At 44.3% G+C, this 20,537-nt stretch overlaps 1 protein-coding gene across 1 annotated transcript in view; it reads right to left on the bottom strand.

Moving 5' to 3' along the window:
* The window catches only part of LOC141153034 (uncharacterized), a 90,965-nt gene extending 71,044 nt beyond the window's left edge, over positions 1 to 19,921 (bottom strand). Inside the window, exon 1 of the mRNA XM_073637708.1 lies at positions 19,515 to 19,921. Coding sequence (XP_073493809.1) covers positions 19,515 to 19,830 — 316 coding nt within the window. The 5' untranslated portion in view covers positions 19,831 to 19,921. The remainder of the gene's footprint in view (positions 1 to 19,514) is intronic.
* Between the last annotated feature and the right edge of the window lie 616 nt (positions 19,922 to 20,537).

Genomic DNA, 20,537 nt, shown 5'->3' with positions numbered 1-20,537 from the left:
CAGCCTGTATGGGGCATTATGTGGGGGGTAACAGCCTGCATGGAGCATTAAAAGGGGGGGCCTGTATGGGGCATTATGTGGGGGGGGACAGCCTGCATGGAGCATTATAAGGGGGGGGCAGCCTGTATGGGGCATTATGTGGGGGGTAACAGCCTGCATGGAGCATTAAAAGGGAGGGGCCTGTATGGGGCATTATGTGGGGGGTAACAGCCTGCATGGAGCATTATAAGGGGGGGACAGCCTGTATGGGGCATTATGTGGGGGGTAACAGCCTGCATGCAGCATTATATGGGGACCGGTATCCTGTATGGAGCGTTATATGGGGGCCAGTATCCTGTATGGAGCGTTATATGGGGGCCAGTATCCTGTATGGAGCGTTATATGGGGGCCAGTATTCCGTATGGAGCCTTATATGGGGGCCAGTATTCCGTATGGAGCCTTATATGGAAGCCAGTATTCCGTATGGAGCCTTATATGGGGGCCAGTATTCCATATGGGGGCCAGTATTCCGTATGGAGCCTTATATGGGGGCCAGTATTCCATATGGAGCCTTATATGGGGGCCAGTATTCCATATGGAGCCTTATATAGGGGCCAGTATTCCATATGGGGCCTTATATGGGGGCCAGTATTCCGTATGGAGCCTTATATGGGGGCCAGTATTCCGTATGGAGCCTTATATGGGGGCCAGTATTCCGCATGGAGCCTTATATGGGGGTCAGTATTCCGCATGGAGCCTTATATGGGGGTCAGTATTCCGCATGGAGCCTTATATGGGGGTCAGTATTCCGCATGGAGCCTTATATGGGGGTCAGTATTCCGCATGGAGCCTTATATGGGGGTCAGTATTCCGCATGGAGCCTTATATGGGGGTCAGTATTCCGTATGGGGCCTTATATGGGGGCCAGTATTCCGTATGGGGTCTTATATGGGGGCCAGTATTCCGTATGGGGTCTTATATGGGGGCCAGTATTCCGTATGGGGTCTTATATGGGGGCCAGTATTCCGTATGGGGCCTTATATGGGGGCCAGTATTCCGTATGGGGTCTTATATGGGGGCCAGTATTCCGTATAGGGTCTTATATGGGGGCCAGTATTCCGTATGGGGTCTTATATGGGGGCCAGTATTCCGTATGGGGTCTTATATGGGGGCCAGTATTCCGTATGGGGCCTTATATGGGGGCCAGTATTCCGTATGGAGCCTTATATGGGGGCCAGTATTCCGTATGGGGTCTTATATGGGGGCCAGTATTCCGTATGGGGCCTTATATGGGGGCCAGTATTCCGTATGGGGCCTTATATGGGGGCCAGTATTCCGTATGAAGCGTTATATGGGGGCCAGTATTCCGTATGGAGCCTTATATGGGGGCCAGTATTCTGTATGGAGCCTTATATGGGGGCCAGTATTCTGTGTGGAGCGATTCACCGGTTTCTGAGCTATTGTGGAATTTACAATAGATATCACTCATGAAGTGAAATCTTTGCATTGTACTATATATATATATTTCTCCGCCGTATCTGTGCATCATGAATCGTGGTATGTGTTAAAGGGGCCACTGAGACTCTTTCACCCGGGCCCCAGAAAAACCTGGAGCCGGCCCTGATTGGAGTGCCTCCCAATTTTTGGCAGCCCTTGCATTCACTGCATAGGCCAACAGTATGGGAGACCCACTTCCTAATAATGGGAACATTGTTTTCAGGAGGCCCTCCTCTAAGTCTCTTCAAAGGGGTATTGAGGTGCGTCCAAATTTTGGGCAGCCCTGGCACTCACTGCATATGCAATAACAGTATAGGAGACCAATCTTTAGTAATGGGACCAACAAAGCATAGCCGGCTGATGGGACTCTAAGAGTAGCGAGGGCTGACTGCTGGCCCTTTAACCCCTTAAGCCCCGGAGCATTTTCCATTTTTGCATTTTCGTTTTTTGCTCCCCTTGTTCCCAGAGCCATAGCGTTTTTATTTTTTGGTCAATATGGCCAAGTGAGGGCTTATTTTTTGCGGGACGAGTTGTACTTTTCAACGCCATTACTAGTTTTACCATATCGTGTACGGGAAAACGGGAAAAAAATTCCAAGTGCGTTAAAATTGCAAAAAAAGTGCAATACCACAGTTGTTTTTTATTTATTTTTTTACCACGTTCACTGAATGCTAAAACTGACCTGCCCTTCTTATTCTACAGGTCATTAGGAGTTCATAGACCCCAAACATGTGTAGGTTCTTTTATATTTAAGTGGTGAAAAAAAATTCAAAAATTTGGTAAAAAAATATATATATATATAGCGCCATTTTCCGAGACCTGTAGCGTCTCCATTTTTCGGGATCTGGGGCTGGGTGAGGGCTTATTTTTTGCGCGCCGGGCTGACGTTTTTATTTATAACATTTTGGGGTAGATCTGATGTTTTGGTCTACCGTTATTGCATATTATTGCAATTTTGCGGCGACCAAAAAACGTAATTCTGGCGTTTAGAATTTTTTTCTCGTTACGCCGTTTACCGATCGGATTAATTCTTTTTTTATATTGATAGATCGGGCAATTCTGAACGCGGCGATACCAAATATGTGTATGTAGGGTTTTATTTTTATATTTTATTTTGAATGGGGCGAAAAGGGGATGATTTAAACTTTTATATTTTTTTTTATATTTTTAAAAACTTTTTTTTTTACTTTTTGCATGCTCCAATAGTCTCCATAGGAGACTAGAAGCAGCAACTGTCCGATCGGCTCTGCTACATACAGGGGACCAGAAGATCCCCTGCATGCAGCAGAAATGGTCCTGTGCTATGAGCGCCGACCACTAGGTGGCGCTCATAGCAACCAGATCATGACAACCACGGGAGTCTGCTGCAGACCCTGAGTTGTCATGCCCACCCATCGATAACTCGCGATCACGTTACGGGGTCGCCGATGGAAGCGCGCGTTAAATGCCGCTGTCTGAGATCGCGATTCCACCCGCGGCTGTTGCGGGCACATGTCAGCTGTAAGAATCAGCTGACGTGCTCGGTTCAGTGAGGGCTCAGCGCAGCAGCCCTCACTGAACGGGGGGTACGCAAATGTGCGTACTAATACGGCAAGGGTTGTAAAGGGGTTAAGAATAGTAAAGGCCGCCTGATGGCTCTATAAAAATAGGCTTTGTGACTTTCAGAGTCCCTCCTTCATAAATGAAACAGGATGTGTCTGATGATATCTCACACACCACATGGCCAGATAAGGTTGTAAAATGTTAAAATGACATTTCCTGGTGAATGCATTTGTCACGGTTGAAAACAATGCAAACGTGCAAAAACGCATCAAAAATGCTACGTGTGAACATAGCCTATGGTGTGGAGGAGTATTTTTGTTTTTGGTTATTTATTTTGCCTTATATACAAGTCATTACCCTGGAAAGGATGTTCCTTAACATATTTCCCAGGAAAATCCATTTTGTTTTTGTTTTTGTATGCTTTATTGTGAGTCTGTAAAAGTGGCGTAATACCTCTGACAACATTGCTGACACCAGTGAGCTGGGAGTCAGAAATGCTTCCAGGGGTCTTCCCCATGCTGTTCCCATGTCATTTGAGCACTGTTCCCATCGATTTGGGCAATTTTTAGGCCCTCTGCAGACTGCCGGGGGGAGCCGCCTGAAAAATGCTCGAGTTTCCCATAGACTTACATTGGGCTCGTTGCTCGGGTCGAGCACCCAAGCATCCCAATTTGCTTGACCTGAGTAGTGTTGAGCCACCCCCGTAGTGTTCGAGTTCGGTTCGGTTCGTCGAACACCCGTGTGTTCGCCGAACTGTTCGTCGAACACCTTCGAACACCGTTAAAACCAATGGCAGGCAAACAAAAACACATAGAAACACATAGAAAACACCTTCAAAGGTGTCCAAAAGCTGACAAACTGCTCAGAAGACACAACTAACACATGGAAAAGTGACAAGTACATATAGTCATGAGAAAAGAAAAGAGGTGGAGGAGTAAAAGGAGGGGGAGACACAGATATAGACGTCATGCCCTTCTAAAATCCAAAAAGTGAGAAGCCGACACGTTCAGTCCGCTCCTGCACGTGCCACCTCCGTGTCGCCGGGTTTGTGCCAGAGCCGCGGTGAACCCTGACGGCCAGCCCCCCTCTCCCAATACTGGTGCCTGTCCGCTGGTGGGTCGAGCGAGCCCCCCTGTGGTGGAGGCAGCTCTAAGCTTTTTAATTTAAATTGTCCCTCTAATTTGAATGAATACACTTTAAATCCATTTACAAGGATCTATTGGAGGGCAAGTCTCATGCCAGCAGCCGCGTAATTCCAGCTCCAGTAGCGTCCACTAAAGCTGCTGCAGTTAAAAAGCTTTTATAAGGATCGAGCTCGGCTGTCCACCGCAAGGCATCCTACTGCCAGTCCCAGCCCCTATGCCTTGGGGTGCCTCCTGATGCTCTTCACTGAGTATCCCGTGGTCCCGAAGCATTTCCTTTGAAAAAATTAAGTGTCCAAACTACAGGTGGTGTAGCTTGCTTAACAGCCGGGATAATCCGCTGACTAGCAGACACTGCTACTAGGCACAAAGTATTTCCTGGGCTAGATGCAGTTAAAAATTTGTAATTAGATACTCTCGTTTTATGCTGAGAAAGCATTCCATAGAGTCTCCTGGCACGCCATATATGATTCTCTTAAAAAGCTTGGGGTAGGGGTCTAGGGGACCCTTGTATAGCCAAAATCACGGCCCTGTATCACAATACGTCACCTAGGCTGAAGATAAATGGAACTGTAGCACCCTGAGGGCTCGGTTGCTACAGAGGTATTGCACCTCACCCAGAGGTCTGATATCTCACTCTCAGGTAAGGATGGAGTGTGGATCAGGACCCGACACCTGCATGCATTACACCACATTGCCGTGGGGCAGGGCGACCAATATGCCCCTGAGATGGGCACGACAGTCCCTGTCCCTGGCTGGAGTGGGGGGAGGGAACACTGAGGAAGGGGAACCCTGTAGTGCAGGAGCAGGGAGGAAGCAGTTCCTGGGTGCATTGAGAAGGGAGTATAAAAGGTGGGCACCATCTTAGTTCAGTGCAGAGAAGTCTGAGCAGAAGTGGCAGGGAGCAGGGGCTCTGCATGAGCTCTGCTCCGGATGCGGGCCTAGTAACAGAGGCCCAGGCCTGGAAGAGGGAGAAGGAAGGAAGAGGAGCGGAGAAGGCTCCAGGAACGAGGAACGAAGGGATCCCAGGGGTGCGGACGGGCGAGTCGCCACCGCACGCCCGAATCCACCTGCATGGAGGGGTCAGGCCAAAGGGGGAGACCGGTCCCCGAAACTAGTGGAGGCAGGAAACGACCCTCAGCTAGAAACCGGAGACTGTGATATTTTATGTGGCGCAGCCCCTCGCTACACCCGCTAGGAGGGCAGCACATAGGGTCAGGGAAACTGGCGCCAAGTTTACCAAGAGGAGGCCCGAGGCAGCCGGACAGAAGGGTTGGTAAGAAAGGCCAGACAAAGGACACACAAAGGGGGTCCTGTGAAGCGCTCCAAAGTTATCTGGGAGTTGTCTGAGCCCCTCACCTGGTGAGCACAGTACGACGTGGGCAGCCGTTACCTGCAGACGTGGTCTGGATAATAAGAACTGTGAGTAAAGGCCCTGGACTGCATCACTGACTCCGTGTCGTTACTGCTGCTGCCCTGCACCATCACCCCCATCCTCCGCATACACTGCCCTGAGGCTATACTCCTCCCGTGGGGAGTTATGCTACGCTCTGCTGCACCCACAACACCAGCCTCAGCGGTCTGCCCTGCAGCGGCGGTTCACTCTGACCGCAATCCACGGGTGGCGTAGTCGGACATTTAAACATCAAAACCACATAAATAGTTCCGCCACTGGTTTGACCGCCCTGAGCCACGGAACCGGGTCGCCGCCACGAAGACTACAACCACCAGCATCCACCAAAAAGGGTCCGGCTCCGGGTGTCCCAAGGCCCAGGGGGTGCATCAGAACATTTTCATCACCTTTCACAATCACCAATGGGACAAGGCAGGGATGTCCTCTGTCCCCTCTCTTATACATCCTAGTGACGGAGCACCTGCTCTCATCAATTCGCCATAACCCCAATATTAGGTGGATTGAGGTGGGAGGCACCGAGTACAAGTGCTCTCTATTTGCTGATGATGTACTAGTATATATCACTCAATCACATATATCCATCCATGCTGTTATGGCTGAAATAGATCACTTTGTTACATGGTCAAATTTTAAAATCAATGCAGCGAAGTCTGAGGCCCTCGATGTCTCCCTCCCCAAATCCATATAGGATTCCATCCAGTCCAACTTTCCCTTTGCCTGGCCCTCACAGGGTATCAAATACTTAGGAATTCCTATTCATAGAGACCTCTCCCATCTATGTTATCTTAATTTTGGGCCCTTTATTGAACAACTCCATACAGACCACGGTTGGCAAGTCAGAACTGTAAGATTTGCTACGTGAACCACTGGTGTTTTGTGGAAAAGCACATGTACACTGTGTTCCAAATTATTATGCAAAAAGTGTTTAGGAGTGATAAGGTAAGAATTTGTTTGTTTGTCAGTTAAACTCATTGATGGTGATGTGTGTCAGGGCTCTTTATATCACTGTAAGCAATTGCAGACACCTGTGCTAATTAGTTTGGCAGGTGTGTCCAATGAAAGGCAAGACTACTTAAGAAGGCTGTCTCACATTATTAAGCAGCCTACATTTTCTGCCAAAATGGGAAAGAAAAAGGATGTGTCGGCTGCTGAGAAGCAACAAATTGTGGAGTGTTTAGGTCAAGGCATGACTACAATCAACATTGTGCGATGATCAGGATGAAGTGTCTTGGCAATCAAGAAGTATGTAGCTGATTCACAGTACACACGTGTGCGTGCTAATAAGGGCAACTTGAGGACTCTTTCCTACAGGCAATTACGTCAGGTTAAAAGAGCAGCGGCAAAAAAGCCTTGTCATAGCAGCAGACAAGTTTTTGAAGCTGCTGGTGCCTCCAACGTCCCCCGAACAACAAGATGCAGGGTCCTTCAGAGGTTTGCAGCTGTGCATATGCCATCCTGTCGACCTCCTCTATCCACTTCACACAAGCAGAAACGGCTCCAGTGGGCCAAACATTACATGAAGACTGATTTCAAAACTGTTTTGTTCACGGATGAGTGCCGTGCAGCGCTCGATGGTCCAGATGGATGGAGTGGAGGATGGCTGGTTGATGGACACCCCACGCAAACACGGCTACAGCGCCAACAAGGAGGAGGTGGAGTAATGTTTTGGGCTGGAATCATGGGGAGAGAGATTGTCGGCCCCTTTAGGATCCCTGAAGGCGCTAAAGATGAACTCCATAATGTATGTGGATTTTCTCAAACAGCACTTCCTGCCATGGTTCAAGAAGAAGAACCATGTATTTCACAGCAAGATCATTTTTTTGCATGATAATGCACCATCTCATGCTGCACATAAAACATCTGCATCTCTGGCTGATATGGGCATAAAAGGGGACAAACTTATGGTGTGACCCCCATGCTCCCCTGACCTCCACCCCATTCAGAACCTCTGGAGCATCATCAAAAGGAGTGTCTATGATGGCGGGTGGCAGTTCACATCTAAGCAACAGCTCTGGGAGGGTATTCTGTCCTCATGCAAAACAATTGAAGCAGAAACCATCCAAAACCTGACAAATTGAATGGACGAGAGAGTTCAGAAGCTCCTTTCGAACAAGGGGTCTTATGTACAAATGTAACATCACCTAGAATAAAGTTTTGAGTTGAAAACTGTTTGATTTCAGTTTCTAATAACCTGCTAATGCTTATAATTTCAAAAATGACCATTTTTTTGGTCTTTATTAAAATGAAAAGGTTGATCGAAAAGTTTGGGGGATCTAAGAGTGTGGCAACCCAGTAGTCATGATTACTTCGAATTCTGACAATATGAGGGTCATGTTGCAGGTAGTGCAGCAAGAAGGCACTTATGTGTCTTGCGCATCTCGGAGCCCCAAAATTATTTTCCGGGCTAGATGCAGCTAAAAATTATTATTAATTTTAAATCTGGTGGAGCTTTAGTATAGATGGCCTAATAGGATCAGTGCTGCACACTGCTACAAAGCCCAAATTATTTTCCAGTCAAGATACAGATAAACATGATTAGTAATTTGAAAGCTTAAAACGGTTGGTAGGGTGATTTTAACAAATCATTAAGCTTTTACTCTCCCCAGGATGACACAGGGGTAGAAAAGTCGTTTCGGATCCATGATTTGTTCATCTTTATGATCGTGAGTCTGTCTACATTATCAGTGGAGAGCCACGTGCGCTTATCTGTCAGCACACCACCAGCAGCGCTGAACACACGTTCAGACAGAACGCTGGCTGCGGGGCATGACAAGATCTCCAAGGCGTAAGTGGCTAGCTCCGGCCATTTATCCAGATTGGAAGCCCAAAAAGAGCAAGGGTCCAGTGACACAGTCATGGCTTCAATGTTTACTTGGAGATACTCCTGTACCAACGTCTCTAGGCGTTGACTATGTGTCAGACTTCTTGTCTCCTGTGGCCTTGCAAAGGATGGGCTAAAAAAGTGGTGAAAAGATTGCGCAAAATTGATGTTACCAGCAGATACTGTGGTTCTGTTACGGTTTGAGTGCTGAACACTTGACGGTCCCACGGTTGGCAAGTTGGAACTGTGAGATTCACTACGTGCACCACTGGTGTTTTGTGGAAAAGCACATGTAAGATTCTGCAACAGTCTCTGCTGATACTCCTGCATGCGTGCATCCCTTTCTATGGCAGGAATAATTTCTGCAAATTTACTTTTGTACCGGGGATCTAACAGTGTGGCAACCCAGTAGTCAGGATTATTTCTAATTCTCACAATTCGAGGGTCATGTTGCAGGTAGTGCAGCAAGAAGGCACTCATGTGTGTTGCGCATCCAGGAGCACCAAGTCCCTGTTGTGTTGGTGGCGAGGTAACAATCATGCTTCCTTCCTCTGTCCTCTCCCCCCAACCTCGCACAACAGAAATGTGATCAAGGTCTCCCTCATCTGATGAGTCTTCCATCAGTTCGTCCTCCACTTCTTCCTGGGCTCCTGCACCTTCCTCACTAGTTTGGCTGCTACCATGCGCCCTGGTAAAACCATCTCCCCCACCCTCACATGCCTGCCGCCTTGGTGCTGCCGACCGTCTGGACCTTGCAGATGTTAGCCCTTCCGCATACAACTCCTCCTCCTCTACTTCCTCCACCTCCTCTTGTGCCACCACCTGACTCCGAATTCTGTTTACCATGTGCTCCAGCATGTAAATCACCGGAATAGTCATGCTGATAATGGCATCGTCAGCACTAAACATCTTCGTCGCCATTTCAAAACTGTGCAGAAGGGTGCATAGGTCCCTGATCTGAGACCACTCCTCCAGCGTGATTTGCCCCAGCTCCGGATCTCGTTGGCCCAGGCTATACGTCAGAACGTATTGCACCAGGGCTTGTCGGTGCTGCCACAGTCGCTGCAACATGTGCAGAGTTGAATTCCACCGGGTAGGCACATCGCATTTTAGCCGGTGAAGTGGCAGGCCCAACGACTTCTGTAGAGATGTAAGTCGCTGAGCTGCGGGATGCGAACGGCGGAAGTGAGCACACAGCGACCGTGCCCTCTGCAGAAGGCCATCTAGTCTGGGATAGTGGGCTAAAAATTGCTGGACAACCAGGTTCAACACGTGAGCCATACAAGGCACGTGTGTGACATTGCCCCGGCGAAGGGCCGCACCCAGGTTTGAAGCATTGTCGCACACGGCCTTCCCTGGTTTCAGGTCCAGTGGAGACAACCATTCATGAAATTGGTTCTCCAGAGCTGACCACAACTCCTCAGCTGTGTGACTCACATTTCCCAGACATTTCAAAGTAAAAACCGCCTGATGACGTTGAGCCCTACTGCCAGCATAGTAAGGAGGTGTGCAGGATCCCTTCTGCACAGTTAGAAAGCTTGTGGCATGACCAGACAGGCTTTGGGTGCAGGTGGAAGACCGAGAGGAGGTTGAGGAGGCAGAAGCAGTGGAGGAACTTTGACATAAAGAGGATTGACGCACAACTCGTGGGGATGGCAAGACTTGGACAGCAGCCCCTTGTCCTGCTGTCACCATAGTTACCCAGTGCCCAGTCAGCGACATGTAACGCCCCTGTCCATGCCTACTCGTCCAAGTGTCTGTGGTGAAATGCACCCTGTCACACACAGAGTTTCTCAAAGAAGCGGTGATGTTGTGTGCGACATGCTGGTGGAGCGCAGGCACACCTTTCTTTGAGAAGTAGTGCCGACTGGGCATCTGGTACTGGGGCACTGCGATGGACATAAGGTCTCGAAAATCCTCTGTGTCCACCAGGCGGAAAGGCAGCATTTCTGTAGCCAAGAGCTTGCAGATGGTGAAATTCAACCTCTTAGCTTTCTCATGGCTAGGAGGAAATGGTCTTTTACTTGTCCACATCTGAGGGACCGAGGGCTGGCTATTGTGCTTAGACGGGGTTGATAAGGGTGTCCCCGGCAAACTGCCGGTCTGTGAGGAAGATGCAGGCGGACATGTTAGGTTGCCTTGATCCAAAGGTGGTGCTATCGATGTCGGACAGCGCTCAACACCAGCTGGCGTTACCACCTCCAAAGAAAATGATGACCTGCCAATCACGCTGGCTGTTGCGGGTAAAGAGGTGGCAGGTCTGCGCCCCAAAACAGGTGTGACTGCTGTCCCCCCAGTCACAGAGGATGAAGAGGCCGCGGATGCACAAGATATGGCAGACGGTGGTTGGCCCGGCCGGCTAGGCCGCATTGTAGCACACTGAGCTTCCCACTGCAACTTATGCTTCATGTCCATGTGTCAGTTCATGCATGAAGTACTCAAACTATGTATTTTTTGGCCTCTACTTAGCTTTTGCTGACAAATGTTACAGATAACACGAGTTGGGTCATCTTTATCGATCTGAAAAAATGCCCAGGCTATGCAAGGCTTAGCACCCATGCGACCTGAAGAGCCACCACGACTTGTGGTGAGAGGCAGAGTTGTGTTTGAGGATGCAGTTGTTGACGTGCTTCCAGTACTACGTCTCTGTCCAGGAAGGCGCAACCTGACCTCGTCGTCACTAGCATCTTCCTCCACCTCCTCTGCTGACCTCATCTCTTGGCTGACTGTGGGTTGACAGTAAGTGGGATCTCCAACCTCATCATCATCACCCTGTGCGTTATCACACCCGTCGTCCTCAGAGCCAACCTGTTCCTGCCCTGACAAAAAGCTAAAGTTGTGGCTCCAATCAGGTATTTGAGTCTCATCATCGTCTTCCTCATTGTCTCCACCAACAGGAGTTACAGTTTGGGAATGAGGGTCTACATTATGGTCAGAACCTTCTGCGTCTGGTCCTGGATCCGACTCATAAAGATTCTGGGCATCAGTGCAGATCATTTCCTCGTCTGGATTCACAGAAGCGCTGGAGTCGACCTCTGATTCCCAGGCTATAGTATGAGTAAACAGCTCTGCAGACTCAACCATCTGTTCTACCTCATACTCAGACGGGCAGCTGGAGATTTGGGAGCTGTGAGGAAGCAAGTGCGATTGGGGTGACACCTTTGAGGACTGGAGTATTTGTGATGTTGAAGTTGATGTGGAGGAGAGCCCACTTAAAGGAGCACTTGATATCCGTTGAAGCACCTGCGGTTTTTGTGCCTCATCTGGAATTTGTAGCGATTGGCGTGGCCGTAAGAAAGGGATCTTATCACATTGTCCGCTAAAAGAAGTAGACATTTTAGTTTGGCTGGAAGATGGTCTTTCTTCTGCAGATGTTACTGTTGCTTTAACACCTACCCCACGGACACAACCTTTTTTCTCCTTCCCAACACGCCTATTCCCCTTTCCACCAGCAGCAGGCCTTTTGCCACTCATTTTGGTAGTTAACTAATTCACAACTCTGGAGTTGTTTGCACAGAAAAACAATGGATGGGAACCGAGCAGAGCTGAGTGGCCAAACTGTGGTATTAGGCCAAAACTATTGGCTGGGTTAGATGCAGAAAAAAATTATATTCAATTTGCAACCTGATGGAGGTCAGTATAGATGGACTAATAGAACAAGTCCCACACACTGCTAGAAGGCCAAGTATTTTTTCAGAGGTAGATGCAGAAAAAATATATATTCAGTTTGCAACCTGATGGAGGTCAGTATAGATGGACTAATAGAACAAGTCCCACACACAGCTAGAAGCCCAAATATTTTTTCAGAGGTAGATGCAGATAAAAATTATTTTTAATTTGCAACCTGATGGAGGTCAGTATAGATGGACTAATAGAGAAAGTCCCACACACTGCTAGAAGGCCAAATATTTTTTCAGAGCTAGATGCAGACAAAAAATTATTTTTAATTTGCAACCTGATGGAGGTCAGTATAGATGGACTAATAGAACAAGTCCCACACACTGCTAGAAGGCCAAATATTTTTTCAGAGGTAGATGCAGAAAAAATATATATTCAGTTTGCAACCTGATGGAGGTCAGTATAGATGGACTAATAGAACAAGTCCCACACACAGCTAGAAGCCCAAATATTTTTTCAGAGGTAGATGCAGATAAAAATTATTTTTAATTTGCAACCTGATGGAGGTCAGTATAGATGGACTAATAGAGAAAGTCCCACACACTGCTAGAAGGCCAAATATTTTTTCAGAGCTAGATGCAGATAAAAATTATTTTTAATTTGCAACCTGATGGAGGTCAGTATAGATGGACTAATAGAGAAAGTCCCACACACTGCTAGAAGGCCAACTATTTTTTCAGAGCTCGATGCAGAAAAAAATTATATTCAGTTTGCAACCTGATGGAGGTCTGTATAGATGGATTAATAGAACAAGTCCCACACACAGCTAGAAGCCCAATATTTTTTCAGAGGTAGATGCAGAAAAAAAATATATTCAGTTTGCAACCTGATGGAGGTCTGTATAGATGGATTAATAGAACAAGTCCCACACACAGCTAGAAGCCCAATATTTTTTCAGAGGTAGATGCAGAAAAAAAATATATTCAGTTTGCAACCTGATGGAGGTCAGTATAGATGGACTAATAGAACAAGTCCCACACACTGCTAGAAGCCCAAATATTTTTTCAGAGCTAGATGCAGAAAAAAATTATATTCAGTTTGCAACCTGATGGAGGTCAGTATAGATGGACTAATAGAGCAAGTCCCACACACAGCTAGAAGCCAAATATTTTTTCAGAGGTAGATGCAGATAAAAATTATTTTTAATTTGCAACCTGATGGAGGTCAGTATAGATGGACTAATAGAACAAGTCCCACACACAGCTAGAAGCCCAAATATTTTTTCAGAGGTAGATGCAGATAAAAATTATTTTTAATTTGCAACCTGATGGAGGTCAGTATAGATGGACTAATAGAGAAAGTCCCACACACTGCTAGAAGGCCAAATATTTTTTCAGAGGTAGATGCAGATAAAAATTATTTTTAATTTGCAACCTGATGGAGGTCAGTATAGATGGACTAATAGAGAAAGTCCCACACACTACTAGAAGGCCAAATATTTTTTCAGAGCTAGATGCAGAAAAAAATTATATTCAGTTTGCAACCTGATGGAGGTCAGTATAGATGGACTAATAGAGAAAGTCCCACACACTGCTAGAAGGCCAAATATTTTTTCAGAGCTAGATACAGACAAAAAATTATTTTTAATTTGCAACCTGATGGAGGTCAGTATAGATGGACTAATAGAACAAGTCCCACACACTGCTAGAAGGCCAAATATTTTTTCAGAGGTAGATGCAGAAAAAATATATATTCAGTTTGCAACCTGATGGAGGTCAGTATAGATGGACTAATAGAGAAAGTCCCACACACTGCTAGAAGGCCAAATATTTTTTCAGAGCTAGATGCAGAAAAAAATTATATTCAGTTTGCAACCTGATGGAGGTCAGTATAGATGGACTAATAGAACAAGTCCCACACACAGCTAGAAGCCCAAATATTTTTTCAGAGGTAGATGCAGATAAAAATTATTTTTAATTTGCAACCTGATGGAGGTCAGTATAGATGGACTAATAGAGAAAGTCACACACACTGCTAGAAGGCCAAATATTTTTTCAGAGCTAGATGCAGATAAAAATTATTTTTAATTTGCAACCTGATGGAGGTCAGTATAGATGGACTAATAGAGAAAGTCCCACACACTGCTAGAAGGCCAACTATTTTTTCAGAGCTCGATGCAGAAAAAAATTATATTCAGTTTGCAACCTGATGGAGGTCTGTATAGATGGATTAATAGAACAAGTCCCACACACAGCTAGAAGCCCAATATTTTTTCAGAGGTAGATGCAGAAAAAAAATATATTCAGTTTGCAACCTGATGGAGGTCTGTATAGATGGATTAATAGAACAAGTCCCACACACAGCTAGAAGACCAATATTTTTTCAGAGGTAGATGCAGAAAAAAAATATATTCAGTTTGCAACCTGATGGAGGTCAGTATAGATGGACTAATAGAACAAGTCCCACACACTGCTAGAAGCCCAAATATTTTTTCAGAGCTAGATGCAGAAAAAAATTATATTCAGTTTGCAACCTGATGGAGGTCAGTATAGATGGACTAATAGAACAAGTCCCACACACAGCTAGAAGCCCAAATATTTTTTCAGAGGTAGATGCAGATAAAAATTATTTTTAATTTGCAACCTGATGGAGGTCAGTATAGATGGACTAATAGAACAAGTCCCACACACAGCTAGAAGCCCAAATATTTTTTCAGAGGTAGATGCAGATAAAAATTATTTTTAATTTGCAACCTGATGGAGGTCAGTATAGATGGACTAATAGAGAAAGTCCCACACACTGCTAGAAGGCCAAATATTTTTTCAGAGCTAGATGCAGATAAAAATTATTTTTAATTTGCAACCTGATGGAGGTCAGTATAGATGGACTAATAGAGAAAGTCCCACACACTGCTAGAAGGCCAATTATTTTTTCAGAGCTCGATGCAGAAAAAAATTATATTCAGTTTGCAACCTGATGGAGGTCTGTATAGATGGATTAATAGAACAAGTCCCACACACAGCTAGAAGCCCAATATTTTTTCAGAGGTAGATGCAGAAAAAAAATATATTCAGTTTGCAACCTGATGGAGGTCTGTATAGATGGATTAATAGAACAAGTCCCACACACAGCTAGAAGCCCAATATTTTTTCAGAGGTAGATGCAGAAAAAAAATATATTCAGTTTGCAACCTGATGGAGGTCAGTATAGATGGACTAATAGAACAAGTCCCACACACTGTTAGAAGCCCAAATATTTTTTCAGAGCTAGATGCAGAAAAAAATTATATTCAGTTTGCAACCTGATGGAGGTCAGTATAGATGGACTAATAGAACAAGTCCCACACACAGCTAGAAGCCCAAATATTTTTTCAGAGGTAGATGCAGATAAAAATTATTTTTAATTTGCAACCTGATGGAGGTCAGTATAGATGGACTAATAGAACAAGTCCCACACACAGCTAGAAGCCCAAATATTTTTTCAGAGGTAGATGCAGATAAAAATTATTTTTAATTTGCAACCTGATGGAGGTCAGTATAGATGGACTAATAGAGAAAGTCCCACACACTGCTAGAAGGCCAAATATTTTTTCAGAGGTAGATGCAGATAAAAATTATTTTTAATTTGCAACCTGATGGAGGTCAGTATAGATGGACTAATAGAGAAAGTCCCACACACTACTAGAAGGCCAAATATTTTTTCAGAGCTAGATGCAGAAAAAAATTATATTCAGTTTGCAACCTGATGGAGGTCAGTATAGATGGACTAATAGAGAAAGTCCCACACACTGCTAGAAGGCCAAATATTTTTTCAGAGCTAGATACAGACAAAAAATTATTTTTAATTTGCAACCTGATGGAGGTCAGTATAGATGGACTAATAGAACAAGTCCCACACACTGCTAGAAGGCCAAATATTTTTTCAGAGGTAGATGCAGAAAAAATATATATTCAGTTTGCAACCTGATGGAGGTCAGTATAGATGGACTAATAGAGAAAGTCCCACACACTGCTAGAAGGCCAAATATTTTTTCAGAGCTAGATGCAGAAAAAGATTATATTCAGTTTGCAACCTGATGGAGATCAGTATAGATGGACTAATAGAACAAGTCCCACACACAGCTAGAAGCCCAAATATTTTTTCAGAGGTAGATGCAGATAAAAATTATTTTTAATTTGCAACCTGATGGAGGTCAGTATAGATGGACTAATAGAGAAAGTTCCACACACTGCTAGAAGGCCAAATATTTTTTCAGAGCTAGATGCAGATAAAAATTATTTTTAATTTGCAACCTGATGGAGGTCAGTATAGATGGACTAATAGAGAAAGTCCCACACACTGCTAGAAGGCCAACTATTTTTTCAGAGCTCGATGCAGAAAAAATTATATTCAGTTTGCAACCTGATGGAGGTCTGTATAGATGGATTAATAGAACAAGTCCCACACACATCTAGAAGCCCAATATTTTTTCAGAGGTAGATGCAGAAAAAAAATATATTCAGTTTGCAACCTGATGGAGGTCTGTATAGATGGATTAATAGAACAAGTCCCACACACAGCTAGAAGACCAATATTTTTTCAGAGGTAGATGCAGAAAAAAAATATATTCAGTTTGCAACCTGATGGAGGTCAGTATAGATGGACTAATAGAACAAGTCCCACACACTGCTAGAAGCCCAAATATTTTTTCAGAGCTAGATGCAGAAAAAAATTATATTCAGTTTGCAACCTGATGGAGGTCAGTATAGATGGACTAATAGAACAAGTCCCACACACAGCTAGAAGCCCAAATATTTTTTCAGAGGTAGATGCAGATAAAAATTATTTTTAATTTGCAACCTGATGGAGGTCAGTATAGATGGACTAATAGAACAAGTCCCACACACAGCTAGAAGCCCAAATATTTTTTCAGAGGTAGATGCAGATAAAAATTATTTTTAATTTGCAACCTGATGGAGGTCAGTATAGATGGACTAATAGAGAAAGTCCCACACACTGCTAGAAGGCCAAATATTTTTTCAGAGCTAGATGCAGATAAAAATTATTTTTAATTTGCAACCTGATGGAGGTCAGTATAGATGGACTAATAGAGAAAGTCCCACACACTGCTAGAAGGCCAACTATTTTTTCAGAGCTCGATGCAGAAAAAAATTATATTCAGTTTGCAACCTGATGGAGGTCTGTATAGATGGATTAATAGAACAAGTCCCACACACAGCTAGAAGCCCAAATATTTTTTCAGAGGTAGATGCAGATAAAAATTATTTTTAATTTGCAACCTGATGGAGGTCAGTATAGATGGACTAATAGAACAAGTCCCACACACAGCTAGAAGCCCAAATATTTTTTCAGAGGTAGATGCAGATAAAAATTATTTTTAATTTGCAACCTGATGGAGGTCAGTATAGATGGACTAATAGAGAAAGTCCCACACACTGCTAGAAGGCCAAATATTTTTTCAGAGGTAGATGCAGATAAAAATTATTTTTAATTTGCAACCTGATGGAGGTCAGTATAGATGGACTAATAGAGAAAGTCCCACACACTACTAGAAGGCCAAATATTTTTTCAGAGCTAGATGCAGAAAAAAATTATATTCAGTTTGCAACCTGATGGAGGTCAGTATAGATGGACTAATAGAACAAGTCCCACACACAGCTAGAAGCCCAATATTTTTTCAGAGGTAGATGCAGATAAAAATTATTTTTAATTTGCAACCTGGTGGAGGTTAGTATAGATGGACTAATAGAGAAAGTCCCACACACTGCTAGAAGGCCAACTATTTTTTCAGAGCTAGATGCAGAAAAAAATTCTATTCAGTTTGCAACCTGATGGAGGTCAGTATAGATGGACTAATAGAATGATGCTATGCCCAAAAGATTTTACTTCACTAGGTGCAGTAAAAAAATTGGTATTCTATACACAGGTGGTATATCTTGCAACACAGATAGGCTACTCCACTGACTAACACACTCTGCAATAGGCCAAAAAGGATTAGCTTTGCTAGATTCAGCCAAATGCTGTGAAAAAAACTTGCACAGCACTGGCACAGACCTGCCTGGCAAAAACTGATAGGAACTGATGTAACCTAGTCCTGAAAAGGACTGCAATTACAATTAGTCTTTACTCCCACAATCTATCTATTTAAGAGCACAGACCTGCCTGATAAAAGTCGTAGGAAATGCTGTAACCTAGTCCTTAAAAGGACTGCAATCACAACTATTCCCTACTCCCAAGCTATCTGTAGATTTGTGCGAAAATTGGCTTGAAATTAACAAGGTATAGCACACACAGCAACAGCGGTGCCGTCTAACACGCAGCTGCAGCAGTGAGAAAATGGTGGCGACGGGGAAAATGGCTTGGTCTTATAGGGCAAGGACATGTGACATACACTGCCAATCACACATGCCCTTGCTTGTGTGAAAAAAAGCACTTCGCTCCGTGTGTGCGCTGCTGATAGGCTGACAGATTGCACCTACCCACTGCAAATGCGGGAAAGAGAAAAAAAAATGGAGATCTTCATTGTTCCTGCAGAGATCCATCCCCTGCCCCTCCCCCCACCCCGCTGTACACTCAAACTGCGTATTAACATTAATTTTCATCATTACTGAGAAAAAATCCAGTTATGATTTTGGTGCACGAACAGTTATCGAACATAACCTCGAACAGCCGAATTTTTCTCAAATTGTTCGTGTTCGCCGAACGGCTCGAACACCGCCCAAAACAGCTCGAATTTGAGATTGGCGAACAGTTCGAGTAGAACAACGCTCATCTCTAGACCTGAGCATCGAGCACCCGAGCATTTTAGTGCTCGCCCATCACTAATAAGCATACCTATACCTACATTGAGCCACATAAGTAAAACTGTTATAGAGTCATTACCTTATAGGTTTGGATGTCCAGGAGTCCACCACACCCGAAGTGCGTTTTGCATTGAAATGCTTCATCCAGGAGTTATATACAAGTCATTATACAGTAAAGCATGCTTCCTAACATTTTTTCCTGTAAAACCCATTTTCTCTTCAGTTTTGTATGGTTTATTGTCAGTCAGTAAAAGTGGAGTAATACTCTGACAACATCATTCCCAGCAGTGACCTGTGAGTCTGAGATGCGTCCAGGTGTCTTCCACATGCTGTTTCCATCCATTTCAGTGATTTCCCTGCCCCCAGCCCTCCTTTTAGGGTTTTACGGAAAAATGCTTGAGTTTCCCAATGATTTCCATTTTACTTGGTACTCGAGTTGAGCCCGACCGAGAGTCCAACCTGCTCGATTCGAGTACCGAGCACTCGAGCATTTTAGTAATGGTTTACATGTGGTTATTACATAGCCTGCTTCAGTTGGCTGCACATATTTGTACAGGAAGGATGTGCTGCCAAAAATGATGATTTTTTTAAGCAAGCCTAAATCATTTGTGTTTTGCTCGTTTGCCTTGTTTACATTTCATGATTATTGGGAAAAAATTAGCCTTTCTAGGAATAACAGATAATAAATGATCACTTACCCAGCTGGGCATATATTTCTCCAGTCTCACTGTTCATCATCTTTCCATGTCCTCTGTTGTCAACAAGAGTAATGCAATCAGTCAGCTTATAGGCTAGTCTCTCCATTGTTTTACCACCATACCTCAAACTAGCACTGGCTTTAGCTTGAAATATTCCATCTTGTAACGTGTATATACAGGAGTTAACAAAGGAGGATTTACCATGCCCTGAAAAGCCAAATAACTGCAGGAGAATTCTCTTGTACCCGTTCGCTTCCAGAGAATTTTTTTGAACATCAAACTGAAGGATTTGGCTTCTTCTTTCCGGGTTGTCCATGGCTAGAGAAATGTTGTGGTGTCCCAAATGTCAGTTCTGTCTCTCCCCTTGCACACTGTAGGCTTTTATAAAGTTCTAATTTTACATTCACTTTCGTATTTACTAAGCACGTTTCCTGGTTTTATGCAATTGCTTTCATTTTGCATCAAGCTGTAAAGTTTCATAATAGTCACTTACTATAAGCCATCACCATTCAAACACCCAAGGTAGATCTTGAAGACCCTCCTTGTTGAGGCTTATTGGTGTCCGTATTTGTTTGGATATTTACAGATCTTTTTTATAGGTGATTTGTACTAATTATTACTACTGTTATTGTGCCTACAGTTCTGAAAATCTGCACTATATGGAATATTAAAGCTTAATCTGTCAGAAGAATCATGCCTCCTAAGCCGTCTATATGGGCATGTAGGTCAAAGGAAGCTGAATAAAATGATACCTTTATGTGAAGAATATTGGAGATATAATTCCAAGTCAATCATTTGTATCCTATTTAGCATGGGATAATAAAAAACCCTTCAGTGTGCAGTTGTAACAAAACAGCTAGCTGCAGCATGGGGGGTCAAGAGCCAAAAGGCTGTGAGTGACAGATCTCACACTTTGACCAGCTCAGAGCAGAACAAAAGGCTTGCTTGCCATGTGAATATCATAAGGTCTGAACTGCTCTGTTAAGACAGCAATGATTTCATAAGGAGTTATGGAGATACTAT

Source organism: Phyllobates terribilis, unplaced genomic scaffold (genome assembly GCF_046119375.1).
Source record: "Phyllobates terribilis strain yellow unplaced genomic scaffold, ASM4611937v1 Scaffold_7__3_contigs__length_470593459, whole genome shotgun sequence".
NCBI lineage: Eukaryota > Metazoa > Chordata > Amphibia > Anura > Dendrobatidae > Phyllobates > Phyllobates terribilis.
The sequence above is the reverse complement of the archived record's forward strand: the minus strand, read 5'-3'. Positions and strand labels throughout refer to the sequence as shown.